Consider the following 24,616-nt stretch of genomic DNA (forward strand, 5'->3'; position numbering starts at 1 on the left):
ATAAACATAATACTAATAATAAGCTTTTATTTAATTGAAGATGCACAATCGTTGCGGCATATTCCGGAAGTACAGCATGCGCGTGAGCGGAAGTCAAACGTTATGATGTAATACACTAGAAAGTTCCCCGGATTAAAAGTACAGCGCGAAGGTCAGTAGCGCACAGACAGAGTATAGAAATATTAATAATACACAACTTCCAGCGAGTTTTGGATCTTTTTCTGGAATTTGTCATAAAAAAGCAAGATGCCAAGAGGAAGCCGAAGCAGAAGTTCGAGGATGAGTCCTCGCAGGTGAGTTAAGAGCGGTTATCATGATTCAGTGCTAGTCATGCGCTACAGTTTCAATCCGCTTCAGAAGTCTCTCTGTTAGCTGTTATATATGAACACGAGTGTCTATGAACGAGCCAATCAAATCTAATACAAACTAAAACATTTGTAATTATTCTCTACTCTGAAATGTGTCTTTGGTGTAAAACAGACGCAACTGAAAGCTCGAGTTTTGTGTAGAAATGCACTTTTATGAAAATCCAGTGGTTTTATAATTCCAGAATTCTTTAAAAGTGTATTAAATCATTTTTGTTTTCATTTTGAGTTAATTTAGACAAAATATTCAGGTTTTTAAAGATTAATATTGAACTTTAGATGAGAAGAAAATTGTATCTAAAAAAAAAAAATTATATTTACTGATGATACTGATGAGTAATAAATGTACAATATGACTATATAATCATGCATAATAATGCAAGAAGGCCTACACACTTCCAAAGGACAACAAACTTTTCATTTTTAAGAATATTTAGATGATGGAAATTAAGCATCAAATTATTAGTACCTACACTGGCGCAAGTGGATGAATTTTTAAGTAAATATAATGGGCGATATATTGTGTCACTAAAAATGATTGAGGTAATGTACATATATTAAGTCGATATATTGATTATTGCGACAGGCCTACACTCTAGCAACCATATAGTAACCACAGTCATAAAAATCCATCAAATACTGATGATTGTCTTGGAAGTTCATTAGTGTGTGAACCTTGTATGAAGAGATCTTACTGTGCAGGTAGATGATGGTGTGTTTTCACTCTAGTTACTCCTCCCCATCACCTCCACCGATGGCTAGAGCAGCTCCTCCACGCTCATACGCTCCAGCGCCCGCTCCTGCTCCACCATCGGCGGTGGCGGCTCCTGCTGCTGCGCCCCGTCAGCCGGGGATGTTTGCTCAGATGGCGTCCACCGCGGCGGGTGTTGCGGTCGGCTCTGCTGTCGGACACACGATAGGTCACGCCATGACCGGTGGCTTCAGCGGAGGTGGACAGTCAGAGGCTGCCAGGCCTGATGTCACCTATCAGGTAAACACAAGCCAAACTACCTGTTTGAACCGTTACGCTCAGCTCTCCTTTGAGAAAAGGTAGTACGCTTTTGCAGCTTGTCACTGAAATAATGTACTTTAGAACTGCAAACTGATGCTTTTGGACACTTCATTGTTTTAATTCAGGGCTGTCCAAACTCGGTCCAGGAGGGCCGGTGTCCTGCAGAGTTTAGCTCCAACTTGCCTCAACACACCTGCATGGAAGCTTCTAGTATGCCTAGTAAGAGCTTGATTAGCTGCTTCAGGTGTGTTTAATTAGGATTGAAGCTCCAGGACCGAGTTTGGACAGCCCTGTTTTAATTAGTGTTAGGATTTAGTATGTCATTACACAATTTCTTCTGTATTCTATGGAGATATTGTATTGCTAAATGTCCTGACAAGCATTTAAGGTATATGGGTATATACGGTAAGTATACTTTAATGTAATTTCTATTGACCTACAGAAGGTTCAAACGCTCACTGATGCTCCAGAAGGAAAAACATGCATTAAGAGCCGGGGGGTGTAAACTTTTGAACATAATGAAGATGTGTACATTTTTCTGGTTTTGCCTAAATATATATTTTTTAATTTAGTCCAGTCCTTCAGAAGCTACAGAACATACTTGCATGCTTCCCAGAAGTACAATTTACCCTGATCTTCAAATTCAAAAAGTTTTCACGCCCCGGCTCGTAATGCATGGCTTTTCCTTCTGGAGCATCAGTGAGTGTTTGAACTTTCTGTAATAGTTGCATATGAGTCCCTCAGTTGTCCTCAGTGTGGAAAGATGGATCTCAAAATCATACAGTCATTGTTGGAAAGGGTTCAAATACACAAAAATGCTGGAAAACCAAAGAATTTGTGGGAGCTGAAGGGGTTTTCTGAAGAACAGCAGGCAGTTTAACTGTTCAGGACAAACAAGGGACTCATGAACAACTATCACTAAACAAAAAACAAAAACAGCTGTGGATCGTTCAGGGAACAACACAGTATTAAGAATCAAGGGGATGTAAACTTTTGAACGAGGTCATTTTTATAAATTCAACTATTTTTGTCTCTTGTAGACTACATGTAAACGTCTTTTATGTGAAATATGTTATTCAGGTCAGTATTAAATAAACAATAACATCAATTTTGATTGATCCCTCTTATTTTGGTAAAATAATCAACATTTTGCAGATTCTGAACTTTTGACTTCAATTGTATGTCATGTATCTAAATATTTTTTGTAGTTTAGTACATTTAAAATATGTTAACTGAAAAAGTAATAACGTTAGTTACAATTATAATCAAGTACTTAACATGTGGCTTAGTATGTTGGTCAACAAACCAAAATAAGCGTATGACATGAAATGTACTGTAAATTGTATGTTATTACAAAGTTTTAATATGTGCACTGTTTAAAGCTGTACTTAAGTGTGTTAGTCTCTCTTTAAGTACACTTAAGTGGCTTTTTATTTCATTAAGATTATTTCATTATCTGCAAGGAGAGTTTTATTTACTTTATTTTATGGTGTCTTTGTTACGGTGTAATTATACATTTAAGTACTGAGTAATATTAGTTCGCTACATGTACTTACTATATGCTTAGGGTTTGGTTTCGGGTTAATAATACTTAATTTGTTGTTATTACTAAAGTATGTACATGTAATTTGCAACAAGGACACTGTAAAATACCAAATATACTTCTAAGAAGGGAAGTACTCCACAAGTGCATTTAAGCACTTAGTAAAGTCTCTCAGAATATTTTTTTAAATCCTTAAATAGACGTTTTGTCTGACAAACATCACATATAGCCATGTATTAGTAATTACGTTCATCTTTTATATCTGGTTGATCATGCTAAATGATTTTAGGATTTCTGCTTGAAAATAACAATATAATCCTGAAGGCTTCTTTATCCTAACCGGCCCCACAGGAGCCCTACCAGGCTCAGCCCATGTACCAGCAGCAGCAGCAGAGTCCCTGTGGATATGAGCTGAAGCAGTTCATTGAATGCGCTCAGACACAGAGCGACCTCAAACTCTGCGAGGGCTTCAGCGAAGTACTGAAACAATGCAAATTCTCCAATGGTACGTACACAGAACTTGTTAGTGGCACCAGTTTGCAAAATTATATCATTAAATGCTAAGTTTATTTGTAGTTTTTGAGTCCAGTGCCGAAGTTATGATGAAATTTGCACCGATTTGTCTAATGTTAACTAGTTTTTAGTCAACTATATGTGAATAATTAAAGGTTAATCATTAATTTATTTGCTGTCAGACTGAAGGAATTGTTAGAAATCAACTGATACTCTTTTAACATTATTAATAGTTCTGGTAACATGGATTCTCATCTTGATGTTGTCACGCAGTATATTAAACCGTTTAACTGCTGAACAATAGCTTAACAAATGGTTAATACCGAAACCTTTTAAAATAAAGGAAGTTAAAGGGATATTTCACCCAAAAATCCTCATGTCATTGTAATCTTGTAGGACATTTGTTCATCTTTTCGTTAAACAAGCCTAAATTAAACCAGTTCATCATTTAAAGCGAATGAGTCTATTCAGAAAATATATGGGTTTGTATGTAATATGGATCTCTTTCTGAACTTTCTGAAGCATCAAAGTGGTAGTTGTGTAAACTGTCAATGGAGAGATGGAAATGTCTCTGATTTCATTCAAAATATCTTCATTTGTGTTCTGAACATGAATGAAAGTCTTACGGGTTGGGAACGACGTTAGGGTTAGTAAATGATGACATAATTGCCATTTCCGTTTAACGTGAACCATTACATTTATGCAAAGTTGTTCTCTTGTTGCAGTAAATGGTGTATGCGAGAGGATTTGCCTACATCAGTTTGCTTCAACATTCCTTTGCTGTATTTTCTCCATTATCATAGTTTTTCAGTGGATATGTAGGGAAGTCCGTTTCCGCCACTGAATAAAAAATAAAAAGTTATTGCGTTTTTTAACTTTTAGACTTTTTTTCACAGAATTGTGAGATATACAGTCTGATATTGTTCTTAGAATTGCGAGTTTTTAATCACACAATTATGAGATAAATAGTCGCAATTACCTTTTTTATTTTTTATTCAGCGGCAGAAATGGGCTAGATATGGGTTGTATTGTTCTAAAGTAATTAATAGGTTTTATTCCCCCCGCCTACAGGACTGTCATGAGGTTTGGATTGAAGACATGAACACAACTATTCCATAGCCATTCAACGTCTTTTCGCTTCTGGAAAATGATTCCTCTTAAAACTGCATCTCATTCTGATATTAGGGCCTATGTGAAAAATAAAAGAAGAAATGCTGTGTAATGTGATGAATAGTATTTATAAATCTGGTGTAGATAACTGCAGCTTTCTGATTTGTTTGCTTCTTCTTGTTCTGCTTGAGTTACTGTAGAAGAGATCACAATGTGATTTTCTCCAAGTAGGGCTTGCTGCAGCCCACAAAATACAGGGGGCGTGGTTGGATCCTCATCTGGGGGGTGGAGATTGGTAGGTTTAGGGGTGGAGATGGGTGGGTTTAGGGTTCAGGGGGTGGAGATTGGTAGGTTTAGGGGTGGAGATGGGTGGGTTTAGGGTTCAGGGGGTGGAGATTGGTAGGTTTAGGGGTGGAGATGGGTGGGTTTAGGGTTCAGGGGGTGGAGATTGGTAGGATTAGGGGTGGAGATGGGTGGGTTTAGGGTTCAGGGGGTGGAGATAGGTAGGTTTAGGGTTCAGGGGGTGGAGATTGGTAGGTTTAGGGGTGGAGATTGGTAGGTTTAGGGTTCAGGGGGTGGAGATTGGTAGGTTTAGGGGTGGAGATGGGTGGGTTTAGGGTTCAGGGGGTGGAGATTGGTAGGTTTAGGGGTGGAGATGGGTGGGTTTAGGGTTCAGGGGGTGGAGATTGGTAGGATTAGGGGTGGAGATGGGTGGGTTTAGGGTTCAGGGGGTGGAGATAGGTAGGTTTAGGGTTCAGGGGGTGGAGATTGGTAGGATTAGGGGTGGAGATGGGTGGGTTTAGGGTTCAGGGGGTGGAGATAGGTAGGTTTAGGGGTGGAGATGGGTGGGTTTAGGGTTCAGGGGGTGGAGATTGGTAGGTTTAGGGGTGGAGATGGGTGGGTTTAGGGTTCAGGGTGTGGAGATTGGTAGGTTTAAGGTTCAGGGGGTGGAGATTGGTAGGTTTAGGGTTCAGGGGGTGGAGATTGGTAGGATTAGGGGTGGAGATGGGTAGGTTTAGGGTTCAGGGGGTGGAGATTGGTAGGTTTAGGGTTCAGGGGGTGGAGATAGGTAGGTTTAGGGTTCAGGGGGTGGAGATAGGTAGGTTTAGATATAGGTGTGTTCGACTTCATGCAGCGCCTCACAGACCTATCGCTGAGAGTAGCCGCTTGCAGTCATGAAGTCGGACACTTTCTGCTCAGTGATGCTCTCGCGGTGTTTGCATACTCTTATCACAGATGAAGTGAATAACATGCAATATTTGTCAAATGCACAGACGTTTCAGAAATGCTTTCATGAGTAACTTGACACTTGAGCACTTTTTATATACTGCTTAATACAGGGCCATCTGTTCAAGAATAAAGTTCAACATAAACATATACTATTTAAATACCATTAAAGTGGGGTATATTTGCTTTTATCAGTGTTTTTTTGTTAAATGTGACTCAATATAACATTGCGACTATACAGTAAAAAAGCTTTTACTGTTCTAAAAACATTATACAAGGGTTTGTACAAGCATATGCAACTCACAACAAGTACAAAAACAAATAAATATTCATAAGAATATGTAAAGTGAAACAATTCATGCCAGGGGTAAAATTACAACAATTTAAAGTAACAAAAAGCTTCATAGCTCTTTCTTGCTTTTGTGTTCTTAATTTTATCTGATGTAGTATCCTATTGTTTAATCTCTTTTATAAAATGTTCAAAGTTTGGCTTAGCTTTAGTCCATTTTTTCACACGAATGTGATATTTTACAAGTAAAATCAGATTTGTGAGCAGTATTGGATTTGAAGATGTTAGAAACACACATCATTGTTGTCATGTGGTGAATCTGGCCAATCGTGAAACAGCTGTGTGGTCTGTGCCAGCTGCTCTCAAAACGCTCTCGCGGTACTTCGAACACACCTTATATGTAAAGTGGGAGGAGCTGGATCCAACCACACCTCCTGGATCTTGTGTTCTGCAGCGAGACGCTCCTCAATTTTTCTGCAAATGAGAATTTGTGATATTATTAAAAATGTTTAATTCAAATGATGTGGTCTTGAACAGTGAATAATAAAAAGATCAGAAACGTTAAAGTGCTCTATGCTGTCATTTTTACCCACAATGTCTATTCATATATAGCAGGGATCCTCAAATCTGTCCCACTCCTGCAGAGTTTAGCTCTAACCCTAATCAAACACACCTGAGCTGCTAATCAGAGTCTTCAAGATCATTAGAAAATCACAGGTGGGTGAGTTTGATCAGGGTTGGAGCTAAACTCTGCAACAGACTGGACCTCCAGAGAAAGATTTGAGGAACCCTGACATATAGCATGCATTTAGCAGACACTACAGTCATCTCAACTTCTGTAATAGGTTTAATAGATATTAAATTATCTCCCATATAGGCTACATTTAAATAAAAGAATCAGTTGTGAATGGATGATTGTTTTTGTAAGAATATAATTAATTGATACAGAAATGTAAGTGTGAACTGGTTTTCTTCTTATTAGAGTGGAAATATGATATGGGACTGTCCTGTCTTTAATACGGCTTATTTATTTTTGGATCTTGAAAGGCAGCAGAGGTGTCGATAGAAAGCTATGTAATGAATTAGGTTGAATAGCTGTCAGCTGTTGAATTTAAGTATTAGATAACAATTTAGGTCAACCAATTAGCAAGCAATGCTTAATTTTGTTCAGTCTGTGGTTTAAAAAGGTCACATTAGCAATTAAAGAAAAAACACTTCAGCAAAACATGGTCAAAGTGTCTGAATAAATTTTGGTCCCAAATTTTTATGAATTTTATTGGTACTGTATGAAGAATTTTTGGATATGTGTTTACTTTTTTTTGCTATCCTCACTTAAATGAACTATTGTCCTGCACCCACTAGTAAACAATAATAATATTTTTTCTCAAATTGATTATGGACGTGCCTGCAGTATGATGTAAATACAAGGTACTTGAATGTGGTAATTATTTAGTACCCTTGTATATTTCAAAGTATACCCTGGTATTCCTTTTGATATCTCTTATGTAAAGGCTTCTTTATTATTATTATTATATTGTTAAAGCTTTATTATTTTCAGTGTTTTGTGTGGTTGTTATTTGTATTATTAATAAATGTTATAGTTGGGTTATTTGATTATTTTATAACCAATACCAACATATTATTAGATGCTGTGATTATTTTATAATCAACTTCTAAAGATTTATTCTGAGAGTAACACATGTAAACATGTATGTCTAAGATATCTGATGTGCTGTAGGTTTGTAGTAACCCAGCTTTCTTCCAGGTGGGGCTATAATAATGACTGAAGAAGATGAAATTCCTGACTGGGCAGGAGCACAGGACTTTTATGAGAAGTATGACCCAAAGGATATCCTTGGAAGGTATTGTCATATTGTGCAGATATTTTAGTGAAGACCAAAAAGTGTTCAGGTCATATTTCACCCCAATTTATGTAATATTTTATTTTATCTTTCATTGTAATGACTTGTTAATTTGTTTTGTTAATTTCTAAATATTTCCAAAATGTTTCCAAATATTTATTTTGAATTTGGTTTGAAATATGAAAAAGATGGATTTTTCTTGAAAGTGTTTGTGGGATAATTGATCATAAAAAGTAATAATCTCAGCAATTTTCAGTAATTTATTAAACACAAAATACAACTAGAAGTGAATGAAATTTGTGGCACACAATTTTTTAAATATTGTGTGCCACAAAAAAAACAAGAAATAATTCTTGCAATTGACATTACATCAAAATAATTTTTGTAAAATGCATATTTATAATATTTATGAGTGATCTAAATTTATAATTTAAATGTAGAATTTAGAATGTTATAAACATTGTGAATTATTGATGAATTACCGTAGGGCTTGACAAAGAGAAATAGAATTTTGACTCATTTATGAACTAAACGCAAATGTACTTATAATTGCAAATGTTGAATAATTCCATTAAAGTAATTTAACAGGAAGGTGTTAGTACGTGTATAATTGTTACGGGTGTGGTGCGGAGCAAGGAGCACACGACGAGGATATACAATTGTCCTTCCTTTAATCAGGATTCCAGGAGCAGATACAAACAGGGGAGTGCACACACATCAATAATAGCAACAATAACCGACAATCAGACATACTAACACAGGAACTTATAAAGGGACAGATAACGAGGGTGGACAGGTGCACACAATGACTAATTAAACTGAACTAGGACACAGGGGAAAACAGAAAACCCGACATGGAACAGTCACAAAAAAACCCAACATGTAACAATAATCTGGTTAAGAGATTTAAAACACATTATTTTTTTGGTAACAAATGTTTATTGAATTTTATTCTGTGGAACAGTAGTACAAAACAAAAAGCAGCTGTACAAATTTAGAACCCACCCCAACCCAAAAGAGTGAAAGACGATATTAATGTCTTTAGGGTCTGTCATAATGAGCCCAGATTGGGATTTCACTGCTAAAATATTAGCAAACTTTTGATTGTTGCGTAATCTTAGGGCTAAAATGTGGCTTGGTCTACTCCCTTGAAAATAATAATTCTGCCTGGATCTTTGGATCAGGAATTCTGCCCTGGATCTCAGTAATGAATTGAGTTCGGACCTAACCTCCATGATTTTACTGAGTGTATTGTCTGAGAAACAACGCTGATTATCTCTAGTCAGATTCTGGAGCTGTGATTCCAGTTCAACTATCTTTTTGTGTCAGTTTTTCTGAAGGAAAGAGGCATATGAAATTGAGTTATTCCTTATAAATCCTTTAACTGCATTCCAAAGTGTTCGAGGATCATCCACTGAACCTTGCTTAATTTCAATAAACTCAGCAAATTTATTTCTGAATTGACTGCAAAAGTTTTCATCCTGTAACAATTTAGGGTTAAATCGGCATCTAGTGGCACGAGATGGCCGAGGGATCAGAGATAATCTGCACAAATTTCCATCATGATCTGACAGAGATATGGCACAGATATCGGCATCACGAACAGCTGAAGATAAAGAAGTAGAAATGAAAATATAGTCAATTCGCGAATAGGATTTATGAGTAGCAGAAAAGAAAGTGAAAGAAGGGTTTAATAAACGACAACTGTCCACCAACGAGGATGAAGTTACACATTGCCGAAGTTTGTCAGAACACAAAGCTTGAGAGTGATTACTTTGGTCCAGATCTATCTAAGATATGAGACATTACAGAATTCATATCTGCACCCAATACAATTTCAAAATCTGAAAACTTCAAGAGATAGGTTGACAAAACAGAAGAAAAAGTAGGGTCAGGAGTACAAGGGACATAAACTAAGAGAAATACAATATTCCTATTCTCCACTATTGTTTTTATATGTATTATTCTACCATTTGTATCACAACCTTTCTCTAAAATAGTAATATTTAAAGTGCTCCGCACCAATATTAGGACACCCTTGGTTTTAGTATCCGAAGATGAGTGAGATACCACTTCATAAAACTTATTACACCTGTGTATATCCTCCTCTTTCAAATGGGATTCTTGAACTAACACTATATCAATCTTTCTTCGCAAAAAATCCAGAAAGCCTGTACGTTTGTGAGGGGCATATAGCCATATACCCATATACCCCTCAGTCATAGGTATCAAACAGAATTACTGCATAATAAGACAAAATACAAGTTTGAGAATAAAACCAGTTGAGTCTACCATTACCCCCCCCCCCCCCCACCACCACCACCACCACCCTCCCCGTTACCATTCAAAAAAACATAAACACATTCCCATGAACTATGGCAGATCAAACCAAGAACAAACCTTGATCTGCCAGCACCCCTTAATATGGTCCGTGGCGTCAACAAAAACCTGCACATTACTGAAGCACCAACATTTGGCCCCATAATCACATATTGACTAGGTAGTATTTCTGTTTAAAAAAAAAGAGAAGAGAGATAAAAGAATACAACTAAAACAAATAAAATATCATAATCAGTAAGAGATACTGTAAGCACAATGAACTATGAATTAAGAAGTGAACAGTGAAAGACACCTAACCATTTAGAGCATCTCTTCTCCGATTAGACAGCAAATATCAAGCTGAAGTTCACTGAGAGTTGGTGGATGAATGGGATCTGAGAAAAACTCTTGCTTCTTCTGGGGAGTGTAGCATCTTAGGTTCACCTTGATTGAGAATGACCTTCAGCATTGCAGGATAAAGGAGAAAATTCTGGATGCCAGCGTCTCTCGTCTCCTTCCTAATTGGCGCAAATGCACTTCTTTTTGCGATGACCGGAAAAAAATCTGGAAAGAAAGACAGCATTGCTCCGTCGGAGGTTTTCACCGGGACATGAAGTCTGGCGGCCCGCAGAATGAGCTCCCTGTTCGTGTACCGCAGCAGTTTAAAGATGAAAACCCGTGGTTTAGCGTGATCTGAGGAGAGCCTTGTGTACACGCGATGCGCTCGCTCCTCTTCAATTTCTTTGCCCGCCAGAGACGGGAGCCACTTCGGTAACGATCTTTTCAAAAAGCCCATAGGGTCGTCCTTTTCGGAACCTTCAGGCAATCCAACCAGATGCAGATTGCTGCGCCTATTGCGATCCTGTAAGTCCAGAACCTGTTGCTCGAGCGCAGCTACTCGCCTGATCTGCAACAACTTTCTTTTGTTCTGTCATCTCCCCTGTAAGAAGATCCAGTTTAGAGCATAGCGACGGAACAACTGACATGTGAGAAGTGAACTCGCTCCGCATCGCCGTCAACTTGGTTCTTAGAGTGTGCAACAGTGTTCGCCATCTTGTCCATCATGTCGCTCGCGGTCGGTGACTTGGATTTCTTCTTAATCGGAGAAGCCGATGGAGACAACTCCTGCTGTTTACGACTGCATGCCATCAGTGAAAGCACCACCAATGAATACAACTTAAAACAAAATGAAAAAATCTGCAAAAAGAGGCCAAACGTACAGAGCTCTACTCGAGTTCAGGTTCATGAGCACGTCACGTGACTCCCTAAAACACATTATTCATTTAGGATTCATAACTGATTCTGTGTGTATTATATGCTATAGAATGAGTTAATTGGACAATGTTATATACTTTACAACAAATAATGTGATATTGAGAGTAGTAATTGATGGTGATTGTGTTGCAGAGGGGTGAGCAGTGTGGTTCGATGCTGCATCCATAAGCGCACCTCTCAGGAATATGCAGCCAAGGTCATAGACATCACGCCGTCAGATAAGATGAGTCCTGAGGAGATCAGAAATGCCACAATAAAAGACATGGACATCCTCAAGAAAGTGTGTGGGCAAGAAAATATCAGTAAGTATCCACAAAGTAGCAGCTTTATATGGTGAACAGTATCTTGAGAAAGTATACTTATTTCTTTAGAGTGTCTCAAATGGTTTGAACACATTGTTTCTTGCTTCTCCAGTTCAACTGAAGGATTCCTTTGAAACAAAAGCTTTCTTCTTCTTAGTGTTTGACTTGTAAGTAGAGTTCATTGATACCATATTCCAGTATAAACTCCTCTCTCACATTCAACTGCTTTTATTTCCAGCAAATTTCTTAACGTGTAAATATTTGTACTGTTTATAATTTTTTTTAATTAACGAGGTCATGATAACTACATTAACATTTAATTCTAATACCATTTGAAACATAGTTAAATGCAGTAAATATTGTTCTCACAGGATGAAGAAAGGAGAGTTTTTTGATTACCTAACCGAGAAGGTTACGCTCAGTAGTGATTCATCACAAAATCAAAAGTATAAAATAATATAAAATCAGCAGCTTTACATTCATTAATGGCTTTTTGTGACATCCTTTTCATGACAATTAAGTACATTCCCCTTTTAGTTCTCAGTACCGTAATGTAAGAAAATATCATTCTCAATATCATAATAAGAAAAAAATAAGTCCAAAGTTTTTGTACATCATTAAAGTGTTTGTTGTACTTCCTTTAATTTATGCAGATTTAAAGGGATATTCGGAGTTTAATACAAGTTACTGGATGTTATTAATAAAAATAAATAAAGTTTAGGTGAGGAACTTACAGTGAACGTGAATGTGGCCAATTGTCGAAAGGTTTAAATGCAGGAATGTGTGATAAAATCACTTGCATTCATTTTTCTGTTCAAATTTCGCTCTCATCTTTTTTTGTCATCGCACACACAAGTGCACCGTTTTGAGAAAACAAGATAAATAAAAACGCGACGTGAAATACAACATCTAGAAATGCCCAAAAATATCAGTGTGCTTTCTGAATACCTTCGGACCTGAACTCCAGTCGGAATGAACTCCTGCACTAATGTCTCGTCAACACCAAGTAATGTCTTGTTTTTTGTCTTGATTTTGGGATGAAATACGACCATAGCTCAATGTACAACAGTACAGTTTTGCATATGTATTTGCAGCACAATGTTTTCATTTTGCAGGAAGATTATGCGGTCGCTGTTAGAGGTGGTTCAGTTCCTTCACTCTCAAAACATCGTGCACAGAGACCTAAAGCCAGAAAACATCCTTCTAGATGACAATATGAACATCAAACTCACTGATTTTGGCTTTGCTGTGCAGATTGCACCAGGACAAAAACTTAATGGCGAGCAACCTGATGTTTTTTCTTAACGTGTGAGTCGAGATGTTTTTTCAGTATTTATTTTTTGATAATATTTTAAAAAAATTTAAGTATATTTTTTTGTTGTGCATGTAAAGTTGTAAAATAGTCACGATATTGACATCACAGGCCCCTGAATCTAATCACATTTTAATCATATCGTGGCATGTTTTGCAAATGTTGTATGAGGTCAGATCAGATCATGATGAAACATCCCTGCATTTTCTGACCAGTAGTTGTCAGGTTTGTGCAACTCCTGCATTTGGGTTTCATGCTATCCTTCTATGAGAGGTTATGTTAACTGGAGGAGCTATTTGCTATTTGGCGTGCCCTCTGACCTTTAACCAGGAACAGAGTAGCCGTCACTGTTGCAAGAATGACCAATGAATTATATATGTATGTTTCATGCATAACTGATGAGGGAGATTTTAATACACATTACCGTGAGACAAAAAATTAAATATTCTTATTAAGAATCATTATGTATCTTTTAATATGTATGATAATCTAATTAGTGCTGTCAAATGATTAATTGCAATTAATCGCATCCTAAATATTTTTTTTTGTTTAAATAATATATGTGTGTGTACGGTGTATATTTATTATGTATATATAAATACACACACTTGCATGTACAACCCAAATTTTGGAAATGTTTTTTAAATTTGAATAAAATGAAAACTAAAAGAATTTCAAATCACATGAGCCAATATTTTATTCACAATAGAACATAAATAACATAACAAATGTTTAAACTGAGAAATTTTAAAATTTTATGCACAAAATGAGCTAATTTCAAATTTGATGCCGGTGAAAGATCTGGACTGCAGGCAGGCCAATTCAGCACCCGGACTCTTCTACTACGAAGCCATGCTGCTGTAATAGCTGCAGTATGTGGTTTTGAATTGTCCTGCTGAAATACACAAGACCTTCCCTGAAATAGACGTCGTCTGGAGGGGAGCATATGTTGCTCTAAAACCTTTATATACCTTTCAGCATTCATAGTGCCTTCCAAAACATGCAAGGTGCCCATACCGTATGCACATATGCACCCCCATACCATCAGAGATGCTGGCTTTTGAACTGAACACTGATGACACACTGGAAGGTCTCCCTCCTCTTTAGCCCGGAGGACACGGCATCCGTGATTTCCAATAAGAATGTCAAATTTGGACTCGTCTGACCATAGAACACTTTTCCATTTTGAAACAATCCATTTTAAATGAGCCTTGGCCCACAGGACATGACGGCGATTCTGGACCATGTTCACACATGGCTTCCTTTTTGCATGATAGAGCTTTAGTTGGCATCTGCAGATGGCACGGTGGATTGTGTTTACCGACAGTGGCTTCTGGAAGTATTCCTGGGCCCATTTAGTAATGTCAGTGACAGAATCACACCGATGAGTGATGCAGTGTCGTCTGAGGGCCTGAAGACCACAGACATCCAACAAAGGTCTTCGGCCTTGTCCCTTACACACAGAGATTTTTCCAGGTTCTCTGAATCTTTTGATGATGTTATGCACTGTAGATGATGAGATTTGCAAAGCCTTTGCAATTTGACGTTGAGGAGCGTTGTTTCTTACGCACTCTTTCACAGATTAAAGAGCCTCTGCCCATCTTTACTTCTGAGAGACTCTGCCGCTCTCAGACATCCCTTTTGTTACAGACCTGATGTCAATTAACTTAATTAGTTGCTAGATGTTCTCTAAGCTGAATCTTTTTCAAAATGTCTTGCTTTTTCAGCCCTTTGTTGCCCCCGTGCCAACTTTTTTGAGACCTCTAGCAGGCATCAAATTTGAAATGAGCTCATTCAGTGGATAAAAGTGTGAAATTTCTCAGTTTAAACATTTGTTATGTTCTCTATGTTCTATTGTGAATAAAATAATGGCTCATGTGATTTGAAAGTCTTTTAGTTTTAATTTTATTCAAATTTAAAAAACGTCCCAGCATTTCCGGAATTCGGGTTGTATAAATTTAAGAAAAAATCTTACATTTATATATTAAATATATTTATATATGATATAAATCATATTAATATAAATATATACATGTAAGAACATGTAAATATTTTCAAAATATATGCTGTATGTGTGTGTGTATTTATGTATACATAATAAATATACACAGTACACACATTATGTAAACAAACTTTTATTTTGGATGCGATTAATCACGATTAATTTAATTACTTAAATAACAGCACTAATTCTAATATATATATTATTCTAATATAAATGTATATTTTATATGAATTTATACATAAAAAATCGTTATCCAATATATTATGTATGTTTTAATGTAACCAGTATTCTAATATAGTCCTATAAAATATCTAAACATTTATAATATAACCTTATCATATTTATTATATTAAATTATAAGATATAATAATATAAGATTTTTAGTCTAAATGTTCCTCTTCTTTTATAGTAACTAAAACTAAAAGTTACAACTCTATAAATACTATATACATATATATATTGTAGATATATATATATATATATATTGTAGTTGATCTGCGAGTACACCCTCATATATTACAGAAAGACTTTTCATAGCATATATGTAAAAGCTCGGTCTTGACGACCAAAGACAAGCTTATGATACCAATTTTTTTTTTTTTGAGAAATGGCACCGTTTCTTGTGTTTTTCAGCTGGAGCACAGGGGTGATCATGTACACCCTTCTTGCAAGTTCTCCTCCTTTCTGGCACAGGAAGCAGATGCTAATGCTGCGCATGATCCTGTCGGGAAGCTACCAGTTCACCTCTCTGGAGTGGGATGACCGTTCAGACACTGTCAAAGACCTGAAGCAGATCTGGGAATATCAAAATAGTGGAATACACTTGTTTAGCTTTAACAGCCAATGAATACAAGCCTACACTAGATCCGCTAACCTGCACTCTGTGGGGCGTGTAAACTTTCTCAGATCTCCAGGATGTTGGTGGTGAATCCTGAGGCACGTTACACTGCCAGAGATGCCTTGCTTAAACCACCCTTTCTTCCAGCAGTATGTGGTTGCAGAGGTGCGACATTTCAGCCCGTACAGGAAGTTCAAGGTAGGGTCTATATAATTGAGAATACGATGTAGTTATTGAATTACTTAGCAATAAACAAATCAGAGGAAATCTGCATTTTTGAATGAATCGGCTGAGTGAATTATTCAATGGTCCATTGATAAAACCAGTTACTTGGATTGTTCCTAGAACAATGAATTAGCCGTTTTGAATGAATGATTCAATGACTCCCTTATTAAGACAACCTAATTGTAGTTGTAGTTTTTAAAAGTGAGCTTTTGTTTTTTTTCTGCAACATTTTGCTGATGCTGATTTAATTTGGTTGGTAACAGCCTTAGTGTATATTCAATTGATTTGAATTGTGTTGATTTATCACATTTAAGAATTTGACAGAAAAGATGACAAATACAGAAAAATATTGCCTTTATAAAGGTGGAAATCCATTTAGGTTTATTGCAAACACTTGTGTTTTTCAGGTTATCTGCATGACAGTTTTGGCAACAGTGCGCATTTACTGCAATTATCGACGTACCAAGCCAGTTACCAAAGACGTGATCAAGAGCGACCCCTATGCAGTAAAGCCTTATTCGCAAGCTCATCGATGCCTGTGCATTCAAGATTTATGGACACTGGGTAAAGAAGGGCCAGACACAGAACAGAGCTGCCTTGTTTGAGAATAGTCCAAAAGCTATCTTGCTTTCTCTAGCAGCGGAAACAGATGATTCATCACTCAGAATGATGTGATATAATAGATGTAAAGCACACTACTGAAAACTATACAGGATAGTATGTTCAAGAGATAGTTATGACATCAATACATCATGCTGCATGACATCGTGAGATGTTTCAGTATGAGAGTAAATGTACACTTTCATTTCAGTTGTTCCAATCGGGCCCAAATGAGTCATCAGATCAAAAGATGACTCAGTAGTTGGATTTCCAAATCAACTGATTCATTAAAAAGAACCAATCAATTTAAAACAAGGTGACCACATTTCCTAAATAGAAACCAGGGACATTTTCTATTATTGTGAGTACTATAATTAATAATAATGATGTTTCCAGGTCAAACTGATCCTAAATGTTTTTAATATAATTTAAAAAAATCACACAATAAAATAATAAACCGTTACCATTTCAAATAGCAAACAGATCAAAACCATATAGTATATAGTAATGAAATTATAACTTATAAGAACACATTACAAAAAAGACTAAAATAAATATGAAAAGATATGTTGAATAAAACATGTATATGTAATATACACTACAATGTAATAATGGAAGTGTACTAATAAACTTATTTGCCCGCACTGCACTGTTGTCAGTGAGATGGTCCAGGTTGGTCATCATCTCTGGAGAGAGGATAAAACCCCGTGGTGAAGGAGTCACTTTACGAATCTGAATCATACTGGTGGTCTGATCTCCCTCTGTTCTATTCTTCTGACCCAGCCTCAACTCATCCTGGCTGCTCTGGTCAGTAGGTGCTCTTGATCCTCTAGCGCTGGCCTCTCTTGTCTTGGTGAGAAAGTCCTGGTGGTCTGATCTCCATCTTTTCCATTCTCTGCTGTTTGATCTGCCAGAAGTCTTTTTTTTTTTTTTTTACGCCATATTGTCATATCTCAACCTGACTGCCTGAGTTTGCCTGAGTTGGGTCCAGGGTTGTGGCTAGAAGTGATACAGCTAAAACCGGAAGCTAACAATACATTCAATTCCTATTAGTTTATTAATGTCTACACCTAAGCCATACCTAAAGACTTCAGACTTGACTCAGACTCCAAGTTAAAGACTTGTGAACATCTCTGGTATGGGGGTACATAAGTGCATACGGTATGGGCAGCTTGCATGTTTTGGAAGGCACTATGAATGCTGAAAGTTATATAAAGGTTTTAGAGCAACATATGCTCCCCTCCAGACAATGTGTATTTCAGCAGGACAATGCAAAACCACATACTGCAGGTATTACAACAGCATGGCTTTGTATTAGAAGAGTCCGGGTGCTGAATTGGCCTGCTGTCCAGATCTTTCACCTATAGAGAACATTTGGCGCATCATTAAACGAAAAATATGTCAAAGATGACCACAAACTCTTCAGTGGCTGAAACCTACATCAGGCAAGAATGGGACCAAATTCCAACACCGAAACTCATAACCTTGATGCCCATACGTCTTTAAACTGTTTTGAAAAGAAGAGCAGATGCTACACATGCCCCTGTCCCAACTATTTTGAGACCTGTAGCAGGCATCAAATTTGAAATGACCTAATTTTGTGCATAAAATTGTAAGATTTCTCAGTTTAAACATTTGTTTTGTTATCTATGTTCTATTGTGAATAAAATATTGGCTCATGTGATTTGAAATTCTTTTAGTTTTCATTTTATTCAAATTTAAAAAAACGTACATTTTCTTGATTTGCTGGTGCTTTTTCTATTTACATGTGTTTTCTGAAGTTGCAGCGTGTTGAGCTTGCTCGGCCACCGTATATCCTTATTATAACAAATGCTACAGTTTTTCATAAGAGCATGTCAGAATCGAGAGCCAATGGGTTCTAATGATGAGTGATGGAAAAACCTAGCCTACAGCTATTCCAGTGATGGCACAGATTAAATCATTAAGAGCCTGATGAACTGTTAAGGAGTAAGAAATAAACAATATTAATCTTAGAAAATGTTAAGTTAGATTGACTTCCCATGGCATGTTGAATTAGAACATTCTGTCAAACTATAGCCTAAGTTTCTAAATAATATAAAATACATTATATATTGTATGTAAACAAGTAATTGTTAACACGCCTATTACTTTATTGTAGTTACGCAATAAACCAACTTTGCATGTGTGGTGGATAGCACAAAAGACCATTTTACAAAAATAAACATTTAAGCAAACAAATAAACTTTAAGAGGGAGCATGACCTGGGGTCCACTTCAACTCCCCCAATGTTCAAACCAAAACTACGCCCTTGACCACAGCTGTGATAGAAGATGATCTTCAAGAGTATTTGACATGTTCAGAAACACTTGTTCACGCAGTCAGTGTTTTTAAAACAAGACTGAATAAAAAAACAGAGTGTCTATTTACACTAAGTGCAAATAGCCCATCTTGTTGGCAAAGGCTATTTACACTAACTCAGCCCACTAACGTGTGATTGAGTTAGTCAACAATAAAAAAAGAAATTAGCTCAACATCAGTTTCAGTGGCGTAGATGGTAAGGTGCATGCTTTTTGATGCGATCGACCCGAGTTCGAGCCCACCTTTTGCCAAACATTTTTTTCTCCCTTTTCAAATCTCACATTGCATCAGAAAGGCATTTATTTTCAATAAAAATTAAAGAAATAATCAAAAAGTTGAAAATAAAATATCGGGTAGGTGTAGGGAGGGCTTTATTGTCCCAATAAAGTGGCATCCATTTAATAAATTTTAATTAAAATTATAATTTACACTGTACGTTATTATTGTGTACTGTTTTATAATGTACTACAATACTGAGGTGCAGATAATTGCCACTATTTGCAATAAGTAGTATAAATAACAGAAAATCTTGCTATTTTAACAGTGTAAATATAATCTATAGCAATTTGCACTTAGTGTAAATAGCATCTGTCACTAAAAAAATATGCTATTTGCACTTGGTGTCACGGAAGCAGACGGACACAAGGGTAAGTGCAAACACAGTGACTTATATTCAAAGGCTTTGGTGCTGGTTATTGTGTTACGAGGGGAGTAGACTTCTTGAAGTAGTCTTTGAGGGAGTCGGGTAGTAGATCTGAATGTGTCCCTTTGCTTCGTATGCGTGAGGAGTGTGGCCGGAGATGAGAGTCGGAGCCCAGGAATGTCGACCACAACACAGGCGAGTCTGAGGACAGAGGAGACAGCGGGATGGCGAACAAGAGGTAAGTACAAGAGGTAGATAGTCAGAAGGTATACTCATCGACTTGATGATAACTGGAGTAGAGTCCATGTAGTAGCAACGAGATCGGACAGTTTCTTGTGACTGGGGTGAGTGCTTATGTAGTGTCCATGATGAGGGTGATGACGAGGTGCAGGTGCGCGTGATTAATGACTGAGGGAGACCAGGTGAGGGCGTGCATCCGGATTGGAGAGAGGGAAGGACAGGCAGACTCGTCACATTACCTCCCCCTCCCGGAAGGTGCGTCCCGCACCGTAACAGTGACATCGGGGAGGGGGGACGGGCGCCCTGGAGGCCGGAACGGCCAGGACAAGGAGGAGACTCGGGAAGCCTCCAGGGTGGATCAGGAGACTCAGGGAGCCATGGCGGGACTGGAGACTCGGGAGGCCATGGCGGGTCAGGAGACTCAGGGAGCCATGGCGTGACTGGAGACTTGGAAGGCCACAGCGGATCAGGGAGCTTGGACGGCCACGGCGGATCAGGGAGCTTGGACGACCACGGCGGATCAGGGAGCTTGGACGGCCACGGCGGATCAGGAGATAGGGGAGGCCATGTCGGATCGGGGTCCTTGGGCGGCCTTGGCGGATCGGGGTCCTTGGGTGGCCTTGGCCAAATTTATTTGGGAAAGTTCCCCTCTGGGGGCCACATTGGAGGAGAGGGCTCTTGGGGGCGCTCGGGAGGAGCGGGCACATGAGGGCGCTCTGGAGGAGCGGGCACTTGAGGGCGCTCTGGAGGGCGCTTAAATTATTAACTTCTTTATATGCTTACATGCTATGTAATCTTGTTGTATAATATTGATTTACAAGTTTTGTGTTTCTGCAGTAAATTGAAGTTCATAAATTTATTAAAAAAAAAACATTTCCAGTGTTTCAGTTTTTAAGGGTGGTGCACCAATATAATATTTAATCTTGGGCACCAACAGAGTCTGGGCCCTAAACTGGGTCACCGTAGCCACCCGATCCGGTCCGTATCCAGCCCAGATGGTCACTGCAGTCACCAGATCCAGTCCGTATCCAGATCAGATGGTGGATCAGCACCCAGAGACTACCTCTACAGCTCTGAACGTCAGCGGAGACCAGGACACCTAGATGAACGCCAGAGACAGATCCCCAGTGAGGACCCCGCCACTTAGACAGCCATCGGGAAAGACCACTGGAACCAGTTGAGCCCATTCAACCTGACTTGCTGCAGTTGGAATTGAACTGCTGGTTCGTTTGGCCAGAGGAGAACTGGCCCCCCGACTGAGCCTGGTTTCTCCCAAGGTTTTTTCTCCATTCTGTCACGATGGAGTTTTGGTTCCTTGCTGCTGTCACCTCTGGCTTGCTTAGTTGGGGACTCTTCATTTCCAGCGATATCGTCGACTTGATTGCACAGATACTATTTAAACTGAACTGAGCTGGACAATGACATCACTGAATTCAATAATGAAATGCCTTTAACTGAAAATTGAGTGTTTAATCTAGTCATTTTACATTATTGACACACTATTTTCCTATATTGATATTGTGCAGTTGCTTTGACACAATTTGTATTGTTAAAAGTGCTATATAAATAAAGGTGACTTGACTTAAACTGCATGATACTCAGAGAGAGTCAGAGGTCACAGCAGCTCCATCACTGAGATCAGGGGGAATATCATTCATGGTTCTGCTGCTCGAAACTTACACGTTTTGTCCAAGATAATCTTCACAAAATAATATAATTTTTATGAATGTTCAAGCCTAAAAACAAGCGCCAGAACTTAAAAGTTAAACTTAGGCTATAAACTAACTTTTCTTACTTATTTTTAGAAACATGATCAGTGAAAAGGATATCTATATATGAATTTTAATCCACGCTACATGAAAATTTTCATATAAACTGGAATAAATACAAAATTAGAGCCAAACTAAAACTTACATTAGTAATAAATAGTAAGTAGTGAATAAATGAAATCTTAACTAAAGAACACATGAAAGCACATATTTCTCCACATTTCGAAATAAGGTTTATTAAGTCAATAAATCCTTCAATAATATGAATATTTTATATAGTATTCAATAAAATTCTAGTGCATCTATTAAATAACAGCAGAGAGTGAGTTTTTGGATATATTTTATTTTAGTGAATAAAATACCACATTTCAGCTATTTTTAGGGTGGTCACACAAAATGTTATTTATCCTTGCTTCCAGAAAATCCTCAATCTGCTTTCTAACAGTTTCGTGTGGCCGTAAACATTTAATTTAATGTACTAAGAGTAAATGTGGTGATTACATGGATCGTAGTTGGGTTTGCTAAATAGGCCAATTAGAACAATTAACTTAAAACTGAAACTAAATTAAATTGTGTTCAGAAGACGAACGACATGGTGATTAATGACAACATTTTCATTTTGGGGTGGAGTAAATTAAAACTAGCCCAAAATTATTAGCAACTACTTGACAAGTCGTCGACCAATCATTTTATCGCATTGTCCTACCATAGGCCACGCCCACTTGTTGACTTATTAATAATAATACAAAAGCAGGGCGTCCTATAAGAAGCCAGCATCAGTAGTCTTTGATAGTCTTTGATTTACAGCAGCTCCTCTGTGTTCAGTTTCCCGCAGGATCGCTGTCTTGGGTGGTGATGTTGAGTGGTGTCCCTCCACACCATATCTATGGGAAGGATCAGGGCATCCGGTGGTGGGACGCTCTCACTCACCCTTGCTCAGCTGAGTCACTCTTACCATAGCGAATACCTGCTTTATATCTCTCACTGACAGTGAAGATCAATAGTGACGTTTCGCTCGGTGGGTGATGGTTGGGGTCCAGTTCAGCTTCTCGTGGGAGGCGGACTTTGTTGTATTTGTTTAATGTCTCTTTCTTTGACTGGTGTCTTAACACATTGCTTTGTCTTTGTTTGTATCTGCCATGTTTTTTTGTTTGTTTTTTGGTCCCACCGCCTTTCCTCCCTCGGCCACTCTCTCTTGTTTAATCTTTGTCTTATGCTGCGTACGTATTTACAAGTTGACAAGTCATAATTACAACGTCAGGTGTATTCAAGTCACTTTGGTCTGAATAAGATGGCGATTTAAGAAGATCGCTGGAGACTTGAAAGTGAGTATAGAAGATTGCTGGAGACTTGAGGAAAAGTATAGAAGATCGCTGGAGACTTGAAGGAGAGTATAGAAGATCGCTGGAGACTTGAATGAGAGTTGAGGAGATCGCTGGAGGCTTGAGGAAGAGTTGAGGAGATCGCTGGAGACTTCAAGGAGAGTATAGGAGATCGCTGGAGACTTCAAGGAGAGTATAGGAGATCGCTGGAGACTTGAAGGAGAGTATAGAAGATCGCTGGAGACTTGAATGAGAGTTGAGGAGATCGCTGGAGGCTTGAGGAAGAGTAGAGGAGATCGCTGGAGACTTCAAGGAGAGTATAGGAGATCGCTGGAGACTTCAAGGAGAGTATAGGAGATCGCTGGAGACTTGAAGGAGGGTATTATAAGATCACTGGAGACTTGAAAGTGAGTATAGAAGATCGCTGGAGAGTATATAAGATCACTGGAGACTTGAAAGTGAGTATAGAAGATCGCTGAATACTTGAGGAGAGTAGAGGAGATCGTTGGAGACTTGAAGGTGAGTATAGAAGATTGCTGGAGACTCGAGGAAAAGTATAGAAGATCGCTGCAGACTTGAAAGAGAGTATAGAAGATCGCTGGAGACTTGAGGAAAAGTAAAGGAGATCACTGGAGACTTGATGGAGAGTAGAGGAGATCGCTGGAGACTTGAAAGCGAGTATAGAAGATCGCTGGAGACTTGAAAGTGAGTATAGAAGATCGCTGGAGAGTATATAAGATCGCTGGAGACTTGAAAGCGAGTATAGAAGATCGCTGGAGACTTGAAAGCGAGTATAGAAGATCGCTGGAGACTTGAAAGCGAGTATAGAAGATCGCTGGAGACTTGAAAGTGAGTATAGAAGGTCGCTGGAGACTTGAAGGAGAGTATAGAAGATCGCTGCAGACTTGAAAGAGAGTATAGAAGATCGCTGGAGACTTGAGGAAAAGTAAAGGAGATCACTGGAGACTTGATGGAGAGTAGAGGAGATCGCTGGAGACTTGATGGAGAGTAGAGGAGATCGCTGGAGACTTGAAAGCGAGTATAGAAGATCGCTGGAGACTTGAAAGCGAGTATAGAAGGTCGCTGGAGACTTGAAGGAGAGTATAGAAGATCGCTGCAGACTTGAAAGAGAGTATAGAAGATCGCTGGAGACTTGAGGAAAAGTAAAGGAGATCACTGGAGACTTGATGGAGAGTAGAGGAGATCGCTGGAGACTTGAGGAAAAGTAAAGGAGATCACTGGAGACTTGATGGAGAGTAGAGGAGATCGCTGGAGACTTGAAAGCGAGTATAGAAGATCGCTGGAGACTTGAGGAAAAGTAAAGGAGATCACTGGAGACTTGAAAGAGAGTATAGAAGATCGCTGGAGACTTGAGGAAAAGTAAAGGAGATCACTGGAGACTTGATGGAGAGTATAGAAGGTCGCTGGAGACTTGAAGGAGAGTATAGAAGATCGCTGGAGACTTGAAAGAGAGTATAGAAGATCGCTGCAGACTTGAAAGAGAG

At 38.3% G+C, this 24,616-nt stretch overlaps 1 protein-coding gene across 2 annotated transcripts; it reads left to right on the plus strand.

Moving 5' to 3' along the window:
* The first annotated feature begins 95 nt into the window (after positions 1-95).
* On the plus strand, positions 96-8,510 carry LOC306854090 (coiled-coil-helix-coiled-coil-helix domain-containing protein 2-like). 2 transcript variants are annotated; one of them, XM_079391903.1, is made up of 4 exons: positions 96-293; positions 1,095-1,356; positions 3,272-3,425; positions 4,505-4,695. In XM_079391903.1, exons 1-4 carry the CDS (start codon positions 247-249, stop codon positions 4,513-4,515), a joined length of 474 nt encoding a protein of 157 aa, XP_079248029.1. In that variant the 5' UTR covers positions 96-246; the 3' UTR covers positions 4,516-4,695. The 2 variants fall into 2 exon arrangements, with proteins under 2 accessions (XP_079248029.1, XP_079248028.1); XM_079391902.1 differs by lacking the exon at positions 4,505-4,695 and adding an exon at positions 7,825-8,510 and having other exon boundaries at positions 110-293.
* Positions 8,511-24,616: the final 16,106 nt, after the last annotated feature.

The sequence above is a fragment of the Barbus barbus genome (genome assembly GCF_936440315.1).
Source record: "Barbus barbus genome assembly, chromosome: 34".
NCBI classification, from domain to species: Eukaryota; Metazoa; Chordata; class Actinopteri; order Cypriniformes; family Cyprinidae; genus Barbus; species Barbus barbus.